A 17523-nucleotide genomic window follows, 5' to 3' on the forward strand; every position below is an offset into this window, starting at 1 on the left:
CCTAAAGTAATGTACCAGATTTGCTTGTAGATGGCAGACGCGGAGATGGAGCACGGGGAGATTCATATTTGAGCAACGTCTGACTTGAGAGGTGTACTTTTATTGTACGGTAATGTGTTGTCTCCAAACCTCACATTAAACTGCTGCGCCCACCAATTTCCATGCTTCCCTGGCCATCCTTCATCTCACCACTCCGACCAACAACAAATTCTCGGTAAATCCTTTGCAATCTGGCCCGTTCCTGCGTGCTGATACTCGATCTGGTGCTTTCCAGGGCTTTCATCAAGTGCTCTAGCTTAACCACAACCTCCTTGTCATTCACTGGTTTGGCATCCCCTTCTGGGCGTTGAGAGTGCTTAACCCTCTTACGGGCAAGTTTGAGGCTTTCCAACTTGGCAAGGACTGCGGCGTTTTCAATGAGCTCTTGCTGCCGGCTGATTGTCTTCGAAGCAGGTGTGGCGTCTTGGCCGTAGCGGAACTGTACGAAGCTGGGGACAGAGCCTTGAGAAGACGACTTGCCATTAACCTTGCCGTTCGTCGTTGGGCCATGGCTGACATCGTCTAGAACGTCGTGGATCGCCTCTAATTGGGAGTTGGACACAAGGGCCTGAAGATCGGCACCGGAGAAACCCTCAGTTGTCCGTGCGATATCAGTCCATGCGTCGTCGGACTCTGTCAATTCCTTGCTGAGCTTGACCTTGCTGGAGAGTGACTTCAGAATGTCGACTCGATCTTCCAACATCGGCATGTCGCAGAGCAGAGATTTGTCTAGACGTCCGGGGCGGAGAAGAGCAGGGTCGATTAAGTCTGGTCGGGATGTTGCTGCAAGCACGTAGACCCCGGAAAGGCCTTCCGCTCCGTCCATCTGGGTAAGGAGCTGGTTCACTACCCTGTCTGTGACACCCGTCGAGTCGTGGCCACGTTTTGGAGCGATAGAATCGAACTCGTCAAAGAACAAAACGCATGGCTTCGCAGCCGACGCGCGTTCGAAGAGGTCGCGGACACTCTTCTCAGACGCTCCGATATACTTATTAAGAATCTCAGGTCCCTTGACGCTAATGAAGTTGAGACCGCATTCTCCAGCAACGGCGCTTGCAAGCAAGGTCTTGCCGCAACCGGGGTATCCGTACAACAGCAGACCGGACCGCAATCTGAGTGGACACTGCTCGAAGATTGGTGCGTACTTTGTTGGGTACTGCAAAGTCTCCAATAAAACCTTGCGAGTCTCTTGCAGCCCGCCGATTGAGCTAAACGTGGTGGTTGAGTGTTGTAGGGAGACATTTCTCAGTGAGGCAGGTGTGAACCCCTTGAGGGCATTGTCAAAGTCGATGCGACTCAGATGGACTGCACTTCCCTCGCTATCCGTGTCGTTAACAGACCTGATAATAGCCTCGTTTCGTGCTCTGGCCACAAGTAAGGTGATATCTCCAGGCATGTAGCCATCGATGAGACCAGCAACGTCCAGGAAGTCCAAGTCGGGGTCCAGAATGAATCCTCCACTACTGCTATTCTGATTCTCGCGGCTACCTTGGCTGCCAGCGTCCATCCATGCGCTACCCTCCCCTACCGCGCTGCCGTCGGCTGTAGGTGGACGGCTGCCGTTCTGGGGTGCTCGTGGAAAGATCTCAGCAGCGACGGCATCTCGTCTGACAATACTTTCCATGACCTTTCGTCTCGCCTCCTTGTTTGGTGCCTTCAAGTCGACAATCTCTCGGACGACATGGCCCCCAATGATCACATTGTTCAAGGAATCTTTACCCTCCGACACTGCCAGTAGAACCACCCCAGTCTCCACGTTGCAGTACTGGCGTATAATCGAGCAAATGATTTCGCTGATTTGCCGGCTTCGTCCATTGTCGTTACCGACTTGTAACTCGGTTTCCACAGGACACAGCTTGTCAAGATCGTCCAAGACCACGAGTGCCTTGCCCCCTAGCCTGGCACCCCAACTGGCTGACATGAATACTTTGTTCAAAGTATCTTTAATAGTTGCGATTCGTGTCTCGTCATTGACGAGCTTTCGGCATGGGAAGTAGGTTGTATGGAATAGAAGTTCTTTCCCAAGCTGCTGAGCCAAAGACCTGGCAACGGCGGTCTTGCCAGAACCCAGAGCGCCGGTCAGCAGAGTGGAGGAAAGGTGCGAAAGGTGACTTCGAAGATCTTGTAGCAGCTTATCAATGCCAACAAGCTGACCATCGTCAGACGGCTGCAGCTCGGCGATGCTATCGTCCTTCATCCACGACGGTCGGGGAACCGGGTCTCGAATATCGACGGGAATTTTCTCGCTCAGGCCCATGACCCATCTTGTTGATGATCTGAGCGGATCGCTATTGATGGCTGGCGGATCGAACTTGATGATACCGCCTTCCCAACCTTGGGGAGCCTCCAGGCCCTCGAAAAGACCAATTACAGACCCATCTGTCAGAGGCCCACTGATGAGGGGGGCAACATCTTTGCGAGCGTAGAGATGCCTGAACTGCTTGGACGCCTCCTCCTTACCAGCCTTGGACTCGCCGCCGAACTTCAATCCCTCTGAAGACTTTTTGGAGGCAGCAAATGGTTGGACGATCAACTTTGTAACGGCGTCCAGAGACCATTGTTGCGGCGCTGGTTCGATCTTGACAATCCCTCCAACGGATCCAGTGAAGCCCAATGTCGCACACAATGCCGGAGAGAGGGCAATGGTCTTACTGTCGGGTGGGTCGTCCCAAGCGCGTAGATGTGCGACAACTTTAGTGGCTACTTTTGATGTGCTTGCAATTTGTTCGGCGTCTTGGGGTTTCTGAGTGGAACTTGCTTGTGGTGTAGGTCGCAGAATGTTGACCGACACATAATTTACGCCTCGAAAGTCCTTGGTGTACAGAATGTCGCGATCTACCCAAACGCTGAAATCTTGGGTAGTTAGGTCCTCGTCGAACCAATCCCGGCAAGCCGAATGGGCGATCCCGCGCAGGCAAAGTGCAGGCTTGCGCTCTTCTCGCGCACTACGCCGCCGAACTGTACTCGCACCACTTCGCTTGGACTTAGAGGTGCTTGCCACACTACGATTCTCTCCTAGGGAGTGTGCTGTCTTGGCCCGGACCTTCGGCGCAACAATGACTTCAGCGTCGGGGGAGATTTTGACGAAAGGAACTTCGGCCCCGGGTGCGGGGTCAAGGGAGACTACTTTGATGTTTGCTGTCGACGTTGGTGAAAGGTGTAGAGTCAACGCGTGAGGAGCCACTACCGAGCCAGAGCTCGAAGTGAACGCGGGGTTCGGCAAAGCTCGTACTTGGGACAGAAGGTTCAGCTCGAGAAATGTTGCATGTAGCTCGATCATTTCCCAGTCTTCCGGGGTGAGCGGTTCTATGTTAATTGTATGTGCGACAGGTGGATCGACGTGTATTGAAGCCGTAACCTGTTGTCCGTCGGTGAGGCTCAGCGTATTGGCCAACGTCGCGTCGATCTCGACCTGCGCCAATTCCTGATCGCGCGCCGAAGCGCCTCCTCTAACACCATTGATGCCATCGCGTCCGACTATGCTTGCAACCTTGCGCTTGCTCGGCATGCCCGTCCACCCAACGAAGACGGACCGTTGTTGTGATGCGCCGGACCCGGAGGCGCTCGCGGAAGGCCGGTAACTCAGTTCGACAACGACATTCTGTGCGGGCTGTAGGATATCTGATCAGAACAAGAATCGCTTGTGATGAGTGATTGAAGACCTACTGTGTTGACGTTGACGAGGAGTGAGACCAACGATGCGGGGAGATTGACAAGGCAGTTCTTGAGATGGGCAATGGAGATCTCCGCCGGAATCGACTGCGCATTGCGCCGGGAAGACATGACTGTAATTAAGTCTCTTTTAGGTGTCCATAAGAATGCGGGAGGAAAGAGAGCGACGGAATCTACAGGGAGAGCACAAAGCAATAGCAACAGATATCGTTACGGAAAGTCACCGGAGCTCGAGCTGTTGGAGCTGGGGATGGGAGTTCAGCCGAAAGTAACCCTGGCATGTGCCGACGCCGAGGCAGTCCCGGCATGGGAAAGACACCTCCACTCCCATTGGGTCCGAACACGGGGTAAGGTAGGTAGGTACCTAGCTACAGCCTGCAGGAGGATGGTACGTATATTTCCTGCTATTAGCGGCTTCATGCAGGTGCACAGCTTGCGCCCCAGGAACTACTTTACGCTGTGTGGCTGCTCCCGGAAATCAATTAAACCCTGTGGCTCAACGCGTTCTCCCTTTCCAAGCGCGACGCGTTCTGCGTGTCGCCCGGCCAATTTCTGAACCCCTGGTCGCATTGATCTCACATTCGATTCTTCCCAGCCCCCCACCCGGCGCCAAATAATCTTCAATTCGACAGCAGCATAACTACCAAGTTAACTCCCCGCATTTGTCGCAGCGCCGAAGCATAGCCATCTCATCGCTGCACCGCTGTTGTCGAATACGTGAATTGTCTACCGAGACTGAAGGAAGGCCCACAGCCGAGATCGCACATAGTCTGTCAAGATGGCACTCCGTCAGTTCAAGGCGCCAGTAGCGTACGAAGCGCAGCAGAGTATGCTTTACCCTTTGATGCTCTTCCCGCACCGCCGTCACAACCGTGCTGACCTGCAATAGCTGCACTTGAATCCTTCCTCTCAGACTTCAAGGCATCCCCCGAGCAAACGATTTCGCATGCCCTTGGAAACATCACGATAGACGAGGATGACTTCAGCGACGATGAGGTGATGGAGGATGACGAGACTCGCGGGACCCGCCGCCAGATCAGGACTCCGCCCGGGCCAAAATACAAGGTCATGATGCAGAAATTGGCAGACCGCCAGATCGATGAGGTCTTGATTGATCTGGACGACTTGGCGAGTGTGGGTTGCCCTGGCTCCCCCTATCAAGTTCACAGACTGACTCTCGCAGTTCGAGACATCACTCGGCGATGAACTTCAGCTTGTCCACTCTATCGAAATTAACACCAAACATTACGTCGAGTTGATGTCGAGAGCGGTCGACAAGCTCATGCCTCAACCCAGTGAAGATGTCACGTCGGTTCCCCAGCACCTGTCGTCCCGAGACATCTTGGCTAACAGTCGATAGTTTCAAGGATGATGTGCTGGACGTTCTCATGGAGCGGAGAAAACAGAGAAACGACATCTTGCAGAGGCAGGCCACCGAACCTGTCGATGGCCAGCTGCCCGACCCTAGCATTGCTGAGGACAAGTTTCCCGCCGAGCTCACACGCCGATATTCCCTCGTTTTCAAGCCCCGATCTGAGACTCCCTCCCACCCCGCCAAAGCGCTTGCCGTGCGAGAGGTCAAGGGCGAGCAATTGGGCCACCTTATCACTGTCCGAGCCATTGCTACAAGAGTTTCCGACGTCAAGCCCATCGTACAAGTTAGCGCATACACTTGTGATCGCTGCGGTTGCGAAATTTTCCAACCCGTCAACGACAAGTCATACGGCCCCCTGACTGTATGCCCGTCCGAGGACTGTAAGACAAACCAAGCCAAGGGTCAACTCCACCCTTCTTCAAGAGCCTCAAAGTTTTTGCCCTTCCAGGAGGTCAAGGTCCAGGAACTGGCTGAGCAGGTGCCCATCGGTCAGATCCCCCGAACTCTGACTGTGATGTGTTACGGCACTTCCGTGCGCAAGGTGAACCCCGGTGACGTTGTCAACATCTCTGGCATCTTCCTCCCCACACCCTACACCGGCTTCAAGGCGATGAAAGCCGGCCTCTTGACCGATACTTACTTGGAAGCGCACCATATCGTTCAGCACAAGAAAGCCTACTCTGAGATGATTGTCGACCCTGCTCTGGTTCGTCGCATCGACCAGTACAGACAGTCCGGTCAAGTCTATGAGCTCCTCGCCAAGTCCATCGCCCCCGAAATCTTCGGCCACCTCGATGTCAAGAAGGCCCTTCTCCTGCTCCTCATTGGTGGTGTGACAAAGGAGGTCAAGGACGGCATGAAGATTCGTGGTGACCTGAACATTTGTCTCATGGGTGACCCCGGTGTGGCCAAGTCGCAATTGCTCAAGTACATCTCAAAGGTCGCCCCTCGTGGTGTCTACACCTCTGGTCGCGGTTCCAGTGGTGTCGGTCTTACGGCCGCCGTTATGCGAGACTCTGTCACCGATGAGATGGTCCTTGAAGGCGGCGCCCTCGTCCTCGCTGACAACGGTATCTGCTGTATCGATGAATTTGACAAGATGGACGACAACGACCGCACCGCCATCCACGAGGTCATGGAGCAGCAGACCATCTCCATCTCCAAGGCCGGCATCTCCACCACCCTTAACGCCCGCACTTCTATCCTTGCCGCCGCTAATCCCATCTACGGCCGCTACAACCCCCGCATTTCCCCTGTTGAGAACATCAATCTTCCCGCCGCCCTCCTCTCCCGTTTTGACATCATCTTCCTCCTCCTCGACACCCCGACCCGCGAATCCGATGCCCAGCTCGCCAAGCACGTCGCCTACGTTCACATGCACCAACGCCACCCTGACATCGGGACCGACTCGGTCGTCTTCTCCCCTCACGAGGTCCGCTCCTATGTCGCTCAGGCCCGTACCTATCGGCCCGTTGTCCCCGCCTCCGTCTCCGAGTACATCGGCAAGACGTACGTCCGCATGCGTGGCCAGCAGAAACGCGCCGAGAAGAAGGGCGAGCAATTCACCCATACTACCCCGCGTACCCTCCTTGGTGTCGTACGTCTCGCACAGGCCCTCGCCCGCCTGCGCTTCAGCAATGAGGTCACCCACGACGACGTCGATGAGGCCCTGCGCCTTGTCGAGGCCTCCAAGGAGAGTCTCGCAGCCGAACAGGCCGCCAATGGACGCCAGCGTCTCAACGCTAGCAGCAGGATCTACAACCTGGTCAAGACTCTTGCGGACAGCGGCGCCTGCCGCGCCGACGATGCCGAGGACGATGATGAGGAGCTCGGTGTCGAACTCAGTCTTCGAAAGGTCAAGGAGCGTATTATCGCCAAGGGTTTCACTGAAGACCAGTGGCTTGCGGCTCTGGAGGAGTACAATGATCTTGATGTGAGTTTCTTTTACCAATTATCATTATGTTCATTGATGAACCCTGCTAACGATTTACCGACTAGGTCTGGCAAACGGCTGGAAATGGTACGAGGCTGGTCTTCATCACCTCCAACGGCGCAGAGAGGGACGAATAAAGAATCTCGTGGGTGGTGTGGGAGTCGTCTTGTCGCGGTGGTTGCGTAGTGTTCTTTACAAATGATTGTCTTCTCATGGTTCGCTTCGCAAAAAGAAGCCCTCGGGACCTGGCGTTTGGTTGAATGATTGAAGAAGAAAGAGAAACATCTTGGCGGAGTATCTTAGTGGACGACTGATCGGGTCGTACGAATGAATAAAAAGTAATGAACCCAGCCTCGACTGCTGACTTTTACAAGTGATGCTTGCTTGGCTCCACGTTTTGTTAGCGGGAGCATCATGTGCTTTAACAGATTGGAATCTCCATGACTTTAGATGATATGGTTGTATAATACAAAATCTTTCACCTCCTCCTACAGCAGGCATCTTGTTAAACTAATACATGTATACACGTCTCATTCCTCCTTTTCCCCCGATCTCTCTCCTTTTTAACACTCACTTTAGTTCTGCAACACACGCGAGTTGAGCAAGCTCGCCCGCTCCAACTCGCCAAGGACGCCGCCACCGGCAATGGTCCACTTCTCAGCGACAGTCACCTCATCGATGCGCGCGCGCATCAGTCCGCTGGCGGCCCAGTACTCCATGACGGCGCGGGCCTCCTCGCGGCTGATGCCGCTGACGTCGAAAGTCTCGACGCTGCGGACGGCCTCGTAAACGCGGTCGTCATAGCCCTTGAGGTACGGGTCGGGCGTGGGAACGAAATTGTCCGCAGCGGCGGCGGCGGATTGTGCGAGGGCGAGCTCCATGGAGGGGGAGCGGGGCGCGTTGCTGCGGCTCGTGGCGCCGATGATGGCGCCGCCGTTGGCAAGCGGGGTCTTGCCTGAGAGGGCGTCGGCGAAGAGGCGGACAAGGGTGAGGTCGTGGGAGTGGACGAGCTTGTAGGACGGGTCGCGGTAGGCCGAGATCTTCATGATGTGGGAGAGGCCGTCCAGGGAGAGGAGGACGGGGGGCCCGTTGGGGTTGGTGGTGAGCTCGTGCCAGAGGGCCTGGAAGGCGGGCCAGGCGAACTCGGGCTCCTTTGCGGCGTTAGCGATGTCGAGGAGGGTGCCGTTCTTGGGTACATGGAGGAGCTCGGGGTACTCCTTTGAGATCTTGTACTGCTCCAGGACGGGGCCGCTGGTCTTGACGATCGTCTGGAGGAGGTCGAAGGTGTAGGTGGGTTGGTAGAACTGGAGGGGGTTGGTCCTTGGCACGGGACTGTAGTCTGCGTTGGAGTTGGTGAGGTCTTGGGCTGTATTTTCGGTTAGTTGGCACCGCTTAAAAGTCGTCCAGTAAGAAATACCATACCTTCGGGGATGTTTATGACAACCCAGTTGTTCATCAGCGAGTGGGCCATGGCCTGCAGCAACAACATGCTCTTTCCGGCAATCTTGCCGCCCGTCAACACCATCCGCAGCGTCTGCTTCTCCTTGACGGCGCCATCCAGTCTACTCGCGAGCTTGACAGTCTCCTCCCTGACCAACATATGCGGCCTCCGGAACAGGCCCCAGTTCTGCGTCGTCTTGAACGCCTCGAGCGCCCTGAGCTGATCGACCAGCTTGTCCGGCAGGCCAACGACGGACCCCTTGTTCTCCGCCGCGGCCAGCGTCTCGCTGGTGATCTCCTTGAGGCCCTCGACGGCCAGGGCGTTGTTGTTGCTCAGCGTAATGCGCTTGCGGAAGGCCTTTCTTTCGCCGGGGGCCGGCTTCTTGACCCTGATGTTGTTGTCCCTCTTCTTCTTGGAGTTCTGGTTGATCTTGCCGCGACGGATATGCTTTCCGATGTACTTGAGAGTGCGTGCGACGGCGGCATCAGCGGATGAGGTCGAAAAGGGGGCGGCGGTGGCGGGCGCGTATGAGGTGATGACGGGGACGATGCGCTGCGAGAGGATCCGGGGGGCTGTTGCTGCGGCTGTCGTAGGCCTGGTGAGGCACCGCGCGCAGTTCGCTGCGGAAGCCATTGTGGGCGATTGCCGGAGGTAAGAGAGGACGCCGGTTTTATGAGTCTACTTTCGGGGTTCGTTCTGGTTTACTATTTTGCCATTCGAATGGGGCCGGCTAACTTTTCTTTTCCGTTCGAGGCAGCGTGCCCTTGAATACTGGTTCGTCGTGCGATGGAAGCTCTCCCCAAAAAGTTCGATGGTAAAATCTCGGGACGTTATAGCCACACCCCATAGGAGCAGCAACGACGAGGTGCATTGGCCAATTGAAACGTTGATTGGCTACATTGGCAGCCGGCGTGGCGGTGTCAGTTGTTCCGATTCTTATCGCTATCACCCGTCGAAATTTCCTACCCACCTTAGGCAAAGAAAAAGTTCTGGAGTATCCCACCTGGTAGAGGGACGCTTTCTTGTGCACCGCCGGACAAGAGAACCACCACCTTCAAATCTTTCGCAGAAATCAGCGCAACTACACACATTCAGCCCTGTTTCGCGACAAAGAATCACAGCACAATGGCGCTCCCCATCTCGCGCCCCAAGCTGCCTGTGGCAGTCAACAAGCCGACGCCCTACAACTTTGACCTCGGCCTGCTCCTGGCCAACGACCCCAACCCCCTCGAGCTCGACAAGTCCGCGATCGAGGATTCCCTCGCCGCGACCGCTCGCGACGGCGCCCAGGCCCTCATCAACCAGCTCCTCACCACCTGCCCCCTCCAGAGCACCACCGAAGGCGTCCTGCTGTCCCTCCCGGAACCCTCGACAGCACTTCCGCGTGAGAAGCCCGTGCCGCAGCCCAAGGAGGCCACAAAGTGGGAGCGCTTCGCCGCCAAGCGCGGTATCAAGCCCAAGACGCGCGAGCAGCGCAGGAATCTCGTCTTCGACGAGGACACCAAGGAGTGGCGCGCAAAGTGGGGATACAAGGGCATGAACAAGAAGGGCGAGGACGACTGGCTCGTCGAGGTCGACCCCAAGGAGGAGGCGAAGCGCAAGGAGGGCACCACGATCCAGGGCGACAAGCGGAGAGAAAGAAAGGAGAGGATCAAGCGCAACGAGAGAAAAATGAGAAAGAATCAGCGCGAGGCCGCTGGGAAGCGGTAAGAAGAGAGAGAGTTTTGGGATGCGGAATATGTAATGCTTCAGGTTTCGGCACATGGTACGGCGTTTATACGGTGGAAATCATTCTCGGCATCTTATGTCAAAAGGGAGGGCATCGGTATCTCAAAAGTAAATGGAAGCGCTTCGTGGCCGAGGATCCGGCCGCTACAACGCACGTTATCACGAGCCGTCAGTCTTGCCTGTGAACTCATCCTCCATTCTTTTTTTCCAAGAGGGGGCATATGATGTGGCGGTCGCCGCGCGCATCCCCTTTGTCCTACATACAAGAATCCAATATTGTACAGAGATCCCACCAACCCCTGCAGTCATGTTGTTCGTGGTCCTATGAATTGTCCCCTACCAACCGGCATCTTTGTGAATGCTCCTCGCTCACCCAATCCTGCCATGCTACTAAAGACCAAACCACGCTAGATCCGCGGAACCTCGCCAAAGCAAAGGAGGAAGAAAAAATTAGGTAACCAAACCTGGAGCTAGTACTGGTGATGCCACGCTGATGTAACTCTGGCTGCCAAGAACCTGCATGTCGATGAAAGGTCGGCCAACGCAGTTTCCTGAAAACAGTAAAATCGACGGCTTTTGTGATGTGGTTCGATGCCCTGGGGGTATACCAAATAGCATAATGCTGTGTCGCAAACGAAGAGGCACCCGGTCCGTGTTCCTAAGCCATCCGCTCATGCCGTGACTTTAGTGACATTAGATAGGCCTGTCGCGGGGCCGGGGCCGGGATAGACGCTCGGATGAGGAAGAACGGAAGTCGTCAGTGGCGTGATGTCGTCAGTGATGTTGTTGTTGTTGTTGTTGTTGTTGTTGTTGATGATGCTGAAGAGTTCCCTATACACACGAGTTCCGCCTGGGTATTCGAGGAAGAAAGAAACTAAAGAATACTCGGAATGTTGTTTAAAAGCCGAGTGGTGAGAGAGGTTTGATAGGTGACAACGGCCGCAAGTCGTTCGAGCCCCGCGGCACGTCGCGGCCGCTGTCAATGGTCAGCGTCGTACCTATCGTCGAGTTTGATGCGACACTGCCATTTGACTCAGAAAGTTGGAGGGGCTTTTTTTTTAGCCGCCTGTCTTTCTCCTTTGTCTGCTGCTCGGTGATGGCGCTGGACTGCTTGCTGCTTTCCGAGGACGATCCCGCCTTGTCGTCCACCGTTGCAGTAGTGGGCTCTTCCTGTGTTGGTGTTGGCTCCTCGCTTGTCTCACGAGAGGGCTTACGAGGTTCGGAGAGGCCTTTGGGGGGTGGCTGATCGAACAGCTGATATTCCTGCTCAATGAACCTTGCCTCATTTTTGCAGCCCTTCCAGCAGTCACGCCAGTCACAAACCAAGAATCTGAAACAGAATGCATCAATCTTCATGCAGGGTTGGAAGCAAATGCAGAGATTCCTAAAATCCATCTTGTTCTTGTCGGAGTGCGCCAGTAGCAAGCTGAGATGGCAGGTGATTGCGAAGAGAAGGTAGTAGTTGAATGGCGAGAGATTCGACAGCTCTTCGACCAACAGTGGAGGCACATTTTCGTAACCGGCGCATTCCCTCGCGACACGTTCCTGTGCTGCTTTGGGAAACAATTCATCTGGAAGCTCCCGCAGCCAAGCCTTAAGCATGGAGCCGATAATGTTAATGTCGTAGAGGTCCGGCTGCTCGAACAGGTTGACATCGTACTCTGCAAGTGAAAAAGTTAGCTACACTCTCAATTTGCGCAGACGTGTGTGATAGGCATACCTTCGTCAAATTTCCTCTGCCACTTTTTAATTTGTGGCCCGCTGCCAGGCACACGATACAAGCCCTCCACGTCGCAGCCCTTGTAGTTCAAGTAGTCGATCGCACGCCATGGGAAAGCTGGCATCCAAAACTCCGTCTTGTCTCTTGAATCCTCCAAGCGCTTTGAGATGCGTGTGCGACGCGTTTGTTCAACAAGGGGGAGGTTTATAGTCTTGAGTGTGTAGTGCTCATCGTCGATGACAGGCTCCCTCTCCGTCGTGCTTCCACTACGGCCACCCTTGCCAAATAACCGGTTGCTGATGATGTCTCTACCGCTCTTCAATCCCCCGAAAAAGCCACCGTTCTGCGAGGACGAATTTTGCCGAGGGTGATGGTCTTTTTCCCTGTGGTTCTCCTTGTGGCTCATTTCCCGGGGCGACGCGCGGTCTTCCGAGCGATTCCGCCCGGTAGAATTGACCATTTCTTTGGCAGACCTGTCGGATCCAGCGTTGGTTGGGTTAAGCGAGTGGTTACGGCTTGTCGAGGTATGCGACGGCTCGGGTTCGACGATTGTTCCTGGCACCGGGCTGGGTTGCTTGTCTCGAGAGCTTGAGCCGTCCTTGTCGCGAAGCGACTTACTGCGGCTCAAGAGACCAAATGGCTTCGACTTGGACTTCTTGGACGAGGAGGGTTGGGCGGGAGAAGTATCGTAGTCGGCAGCAGATGCTAGAGACACATTGGACCGGGACGGCAGGGTGGGTGCGGGCTTTTGGACGGATGGCTCAGCATAGGACGACGGTTCTGCTGGTGAAATGGCGTACGGGTCAGCGACTGAAGAAATGGTCTCACGATAGGCGAAACGGGGGATGGATCAGGTAGTGGGCCCCAGTTGCACAGGCAGTGGACACTGCGGTCTCAAGAAGGAAAGTTATCCTCGTACCTAAAGGTTGGGTGGGTTGGCTGCTCATGGGAGGAGCATTGTCGGGGTCCCTCGACATACTTTCGCCTCTCGAGTCAGGGTATTGGATCGAGCTCTGTTGGTGTTGTTGGTGCTGGCGCTGAGGGTGTGAGGGCGACTGCGAGGAGGAGACGAGAGAATGGGACGATTTGTTGGCAGACTTTGTGAAATTGAAGAAAAAGCCGGCGGCTTTGGAGGGTCTTCGGGGTGGTTCGTCGGGGCGGTGCTGTTGACGAGGGCTAATGGGGTTGTGCTGATGATGCTGGCGAGGGGGCGTGTCTTCGGAGGCGCGGTGAAGGGTGGAGGAGATGGGTTGATACTGCTCGAGGTCGTCGTCGTCGTCGTCGTCGTCGTCTTGAAAGTTTCGATGCTCGTCGGTCAACTGAAGAGACTGCTTGCCACTGGCGCTAGGTCTTTTCGGAGTGAACCTAAAGGGAGAGCGCGGAGATCTGGGAGAGGATTGTGATTTAGAGCCAGCGCTTGGAGGAACGGCAGAGGCGAGGGTTTCAGCAGAGTGCGGCACGCCTTCAGGCTGGTCGGAGGCGGCTTGAGATTCAGACAGCGTCAGCGGCTGTGGTGCATGCTTCCGGCCCATGATAGGAAATTAATTTGCCTCTCTTTTTCCCCGGGTATCCGTAGCTGAGTGAAATAGGAGATTTTGGGGGCCCGGTCAAGGATGATACCCAGAGGGCGCTGCGACACAGACAAGGCGTCGGCGGGCGGTGACGGGTGGTGGCAGAGAGGCAGCGCAGGAGCTCCTCAATCAGGTCAGGTCCACCCAGTTTTGGGATCCGTACGGTATGAATCCAACGGCCCAGGGTAGGTGGTGTAATAAGGCAAGGTGGAAGAGGTGAGGCAGAGAGACTCCAGGCCTGCATGGGCTACCTCAAGCCGTAGTTTAGGCAGACTGTGTGTAGGTATGTACTGGAGCGGCGAGGGGGAGCAGTGCGACCGGGAGGAGACAAACACAGGGCGCAGGACAGGATCAGAATCAGGATTGGGATAGGATACGTTGAGATGGGACGGGCAAGGAGGCCCAGAAACGGTCCCTATCCTGATTCGTTCTCTGCCGCAGGAGGGCCAGCTGTTTCCGTGCGCGCACTGGGACCAGATGGATCACGCATCAGTCGGGGATATAAGGAGGCGGAGGGGGAGACAGAGGTCACACAATCTAACCTGAGGTGTAGGCGATGATGGGTATATGCAATGGGGAGAGAAAGGGAGACGAAGGGAGAGAGTGGCCGTATGAGTGAATGAGTGAGAGAGAGGAAGAGATGGGATGGTACCTAAGAGAGAGAGGGTGTGAGAGTGAAGGTAGGAAAGAAGGGGGGATAGGTGCCAAAGACTACCTAAGGTAAGGAATAGCGCGAGGCTGCTTGAGATAAGCACAGTATGGTGGTTGTTAGAGGGAGTTGGAGTGAGGTGATAGCAGCCCTAGCAGCCCTGGTTTAGGAGCAGGCCGTGTAAAGGAGGCTGATGCAACTATGGGATGGGCGTTGCAACTTGGGGGACCCAAGATACGGGCTTTGGCTTGACCTTTTCTGGGTTGCTCCCTATTGTAGTCCTGTGCACCAATGGCCAAGTGGCTGCAAAGGGCTGGGTGTGTGGATGTGAAGGATGTATCAAGCACTAACAACGGGCAGAATGACTGCGAGATGGGAGGAGGGGGAGGGGGGGCCAGGGGAGAGCTTCGGACAAGAAAGAAACCTAGAAGAAAGGCAGAGATGGCCAAGACTTGATGGGTACTCCGTACCACAGAGTACCGGAGGGAGACCGTGGGCAGTCAGTACGGATACTAAGGTTACAGGAGCAAGGCGTGTCTAACTTACCTATGTCTGTGCCTGTATGTACAATGTATATACCTGGGACCGGGAGCCAAGCACACGATCTGTAAGGTACAGTTACATGGGTGGGAGAGCCTACCAAACCAAGAGCGCAAGCGCTTGCTAAGTCGAGTTCCTGCGAAAAAAGAGGGGAGAGACTGTGGAGTCACCAGTGGTCCTCAGACAGTGGTGAGAGACGACCGGAAATGGGCGTATTTCCGTACCTTAGGTGCTTAGGTAGGCTGGTCCGGTTGGCTTTGGGTGGGTGGGGGATGAGTAAAAGAGGGGGGACTCGGGAAATCTGTCACTGGCCTGGTGTGGATCCGACCCTGAACGGGGCCTGGCGGAGGTAGGAAAGATGGTCGGGGGGTAATGACAGGCATAGCCATCGACACCCAGAGGAAAGAATGGGGGGCACAACGCGGCACGACAGGGAGAGAAGGCGCTTCTCATTGGTGTTAATCCCGACAGGCACCGGGTGAGAACGTTGGGCAGGCCGCTGTGGGGGCGCGTCCAGGCTTAGCGGCCTCGGGCTGTGCTTAATGGGCTGTCGGGTCTACGGAGTGAGTACCTTACCTTAGGTGTCTCCCAGACTCCCAATGATGGCGCATCAAACTTCATTTGCCTCCCTACTAACATCATTTGCTGAACTAACCAGCACCCTCCTGATGTCGGCCTCACGCTACCCGGCACGGGATTTCAGAATGACTTCATCTCGTTGCTCAACTCTCTTTAATTACCTTGTCGCATATTTCGGGCTCTGCGGCTTGGATGTCTTCCCTGGCAGATTGGTACCGTATATCACCGGTCAGGCCTCATTGCGGCTCTGGCCATTGAGACCGATACATTCTTCAATCTACCTCCTTGCTCGGTCCATTATCCCTCGTCACTGCAATTACCTCAACCGGTCTACCACCCAAGACGTCCGAGGAACTGGAGCTGTTTGCGGCCTAGTTGCGTCAACAGCCTTAGTCGACCACGACTAGGACGGCCAACGGCTCGCCGCTTGGCAGTCTATTCATCAGTCGCTGCGCACAGATCGGAGTCCGGCCCTCCTGTAGTGTCGATTTGGGCAGCGCACGTCTGTTTGACGTTGATATTGCTCAAGCTATTGGGAGGCCATACCAGTCAAGGACCATTCTGAACGAGCCGTCTTAGGTCGCAGAGTCAACGATGCCGCCTCACCCTCAGGTCAGCATCCCAAGCTCTTCCTCAAAGAATGACAACCAAGAGACCCTTTATTACTGGTGGTCATCAGCTTGGGCGCATTGTTCGCGTCAAAAAAAAAAAAAAAAAATTCAAGCCTATCGATGCTCTCCTCATCGGTGTCACGATTCGTATTCGCAAGCGGCAGGCTTAGATTCAGCACACGGCATAGCCTAGGCAAACGGAGTGAACTCGCTCCGATCGCGACGACCGCGTCTTCATCTGTCTTTGACAAGCTTATGATGAGCTGGAGGGAATGTTGCTGGTCGGCGGCTCCGTCAGTGCCCCATGCCAAGGCATTGAATGAATGCCCTATTCAACTCGCAGACGTCGCCTACACTAGGTACTACCCGGCGGTCAAATTTTTGAAACACATCTGATTCTAGGATAGCCACGTTTTGGATTGCCCGGAATGCGAGCAACACCAGGGGTGCTCGCTGTTCGCAGCTGCCTATATGAGTTTTTAGCTGTGCGTAAGCTCATCGTACAGCTTCTGAACCCCCTTCGAATTCGGCAGCCTTTTTAGTCGCCCTAGTGCGCTACCGTTACAATGGTTGGCGACACACGCCAGCATGGTCAGTGCCTCCGCAGCATTGCGGCCGTCTGTTGTCCCATCGCTCGGGCATCAAGCTGTGCGCCGTTATATGTTGTGATGACGGCATCTCCGAACCCCGATACGCGCTACCCATGTTCAGGTGACTGACCACGAGCAGATTACCTCGAAGGTGAGGCAGGGTATGAAGGCTGAGGCACCCGTCAAATGGAATATGATGTGGTCAGAACACTTTCAAGACGAGGCTAGGTGGTGCCGACAGAAAACGGAGCAACATACTGATCTGGCATGATGTGACAAGTCGCGACGCAGCCAGCACGCTACCGACGCATTTTGTGTGGTTCTTCTGCACGTTCAGACCCTTCCAGAGCGATTAGAAGCCGGAGTCGAAGATCCTCTTGCTTCATCCAACGGCGAGCTCGGCTCGACTCACTCAACTTGCCTCGCTGGCCCGACAAGAAGCTTACCGACTGTCCATTGATCTGACGGCAAGGAGTCGTGCTACTGCACGCCCATCTGCAAAGCACAGGCAAACGAAGCCATCTAGCATAGTATCGCCTCCCATGTCGTAAGCCTCAGACTGGTCGGCAACCAACCATAACACTTACCTGGCTTTCGTTTCGAACCGAGCACGTCAAGGGTAACCTCGACGTGCCGGCTCAAGCCTTATCTCCAAGACTGTGCCGAAAACGTGCACCCTCCATGGTCAGAGGGCTATTTTTGAGCAAAGTTATTCGGAGGGACGAGACGACGGTCATGGCGCAGAAGGGGTAGAAACTCTGCCGAACTATATGCTGGTGCTGTCGTCATTCTCGCTGGTATCAAGTCCCGAGATGTCAATGAAGGTGGTTTGACAGGCGCCATCGCTGAAGTCAACAGCTGTTGTCCGCAATGTGAGAATTGAATTCCCTTGGGTGTGCAGTCAGCCTTATAGCGCTCTTGCCTAGACATTTGTCGACAAAGAAAACACACGCAAGTAGTAAAGCACCCACATCAGCCAGTTCTGGGCATTTATGGCTATCTACACATGCCTTATCGTGCAAACCTTCCCCAGCATCAACATACGAAGACGGTTGGAGTCACTCATAGATGGTGT

The 17523-nt window shown here is 55.1% G+C and overlaps 5 protein-coding genes across 5 annotated transcripts; 2 read left to right on the forward strand and 3 right to left on the reverse strand.

Moving 5' to 3' along the window:
- Positions 1-130: 130 nt before the first annotated feature.
- CORC01_05659 (ATPase) lies at positions 131-3822 on the reverse strand (the record flags this gene model as incomplete). Its single annotated transcript, XM_022617301.1, has 2 exons — positions 131-3649; positions 3706-3822. 2 exons carry the CDS (start codon positions 3820-3822, stop codon positions 131-133), a joined length of 3636 nt encoding a protein of 1211 aa, XP_022476118.1.
- A 667-nt stretch (positions 3823-4489) lies between these two features.
- CORC01_05660 (DNA replication licensing factor MCM7) lies at positions 4490-7156 on the forward strand (the record flags this gene model as incomplete). Its single annotated transcript, XM_022617302.1, has 5 exons — positions 4490-4538; positions 4601-4845; positions 4895-5019; positions 5072-7019; positions 7085-7156. 5 exons carry the CDS (start codon positions 4490-4492, stop codon positions 7154-7156), a joined length of 2439 nt encoding a protein of 812 aa, XP_022476119.1.
- Positions 7157-7594: 438 nt separating this feature from the next.
- On the reverse strand, positions 7595-9093 carry CORC01_05661 (uncharacterized protein; the record flags this gene model as incomplete). Its single annotated transcript, XM_022617303.1, has 2 exons — positions 7595-8385; positions 8442-9093. The coding sequence occupies 2 exons, from the start codon at positions 9091-9093 to the stop codon at positions 7595-7597; spliced, it is 1443 nt and encodes a 480-aa protein (XP_022476120.1).
- Positions 9094-9585: 492 nt separating this feature from the next.
- Positions 9586-10170, forward strand: CORC01_05662 (ribosome biogenesis regulatory protein; the record flags this gene model as incomplete). The annotated part of the gene is made up of 1 exon (XM_022617304.1): positions 9586-10170. One exon carries the CDS (start codon positions 9586-9588, stop codon positions 10168-10170), a length of 585 nt encoding a protein of 194 aa, XP_022476121.1.
- A 689-nt stretch (positions 10171-10859) lies between these two features.
- On the reverse strand, positions 10860-13440 carry CORC01_05663 (RhoGAP domain-containing protein; the record flags this gene model as incomplete). The annotated part of the gene is made up of 4 exons (XM_022617305.1): positions 10860-11019; positions 11123-11849; positions 11909-12688; positions 12888-13440. 4 exons carry the CDS (start codon positions 13438-13440, stop codon positions 10860-10862), a joined length of 2220 nt encoding a protein of 739 aa, XP_022476122.1.
- Between the last annotated feature and the right edge of the window lie 4083 nt (positions 13441-17523).

The sequence above is a fragment of the Colletotrichum orchidophilum genome (genome assembly GCF_001831195.1).
Source record: "Colletotrichum orchidophilum strain IMI 309357 chromosome Unknown Scaffold_40.1, whole genome shotgun sequence".
In the NCBI taxonomy this organism is placed as follows: domain Eukaryota; kingdom Fungi; phylum Ascomycota; class Sordariomycetes; order Glomerellales; family Glomerellaceae; genus Colletotrichum; species Colletotrichum orchidophilum.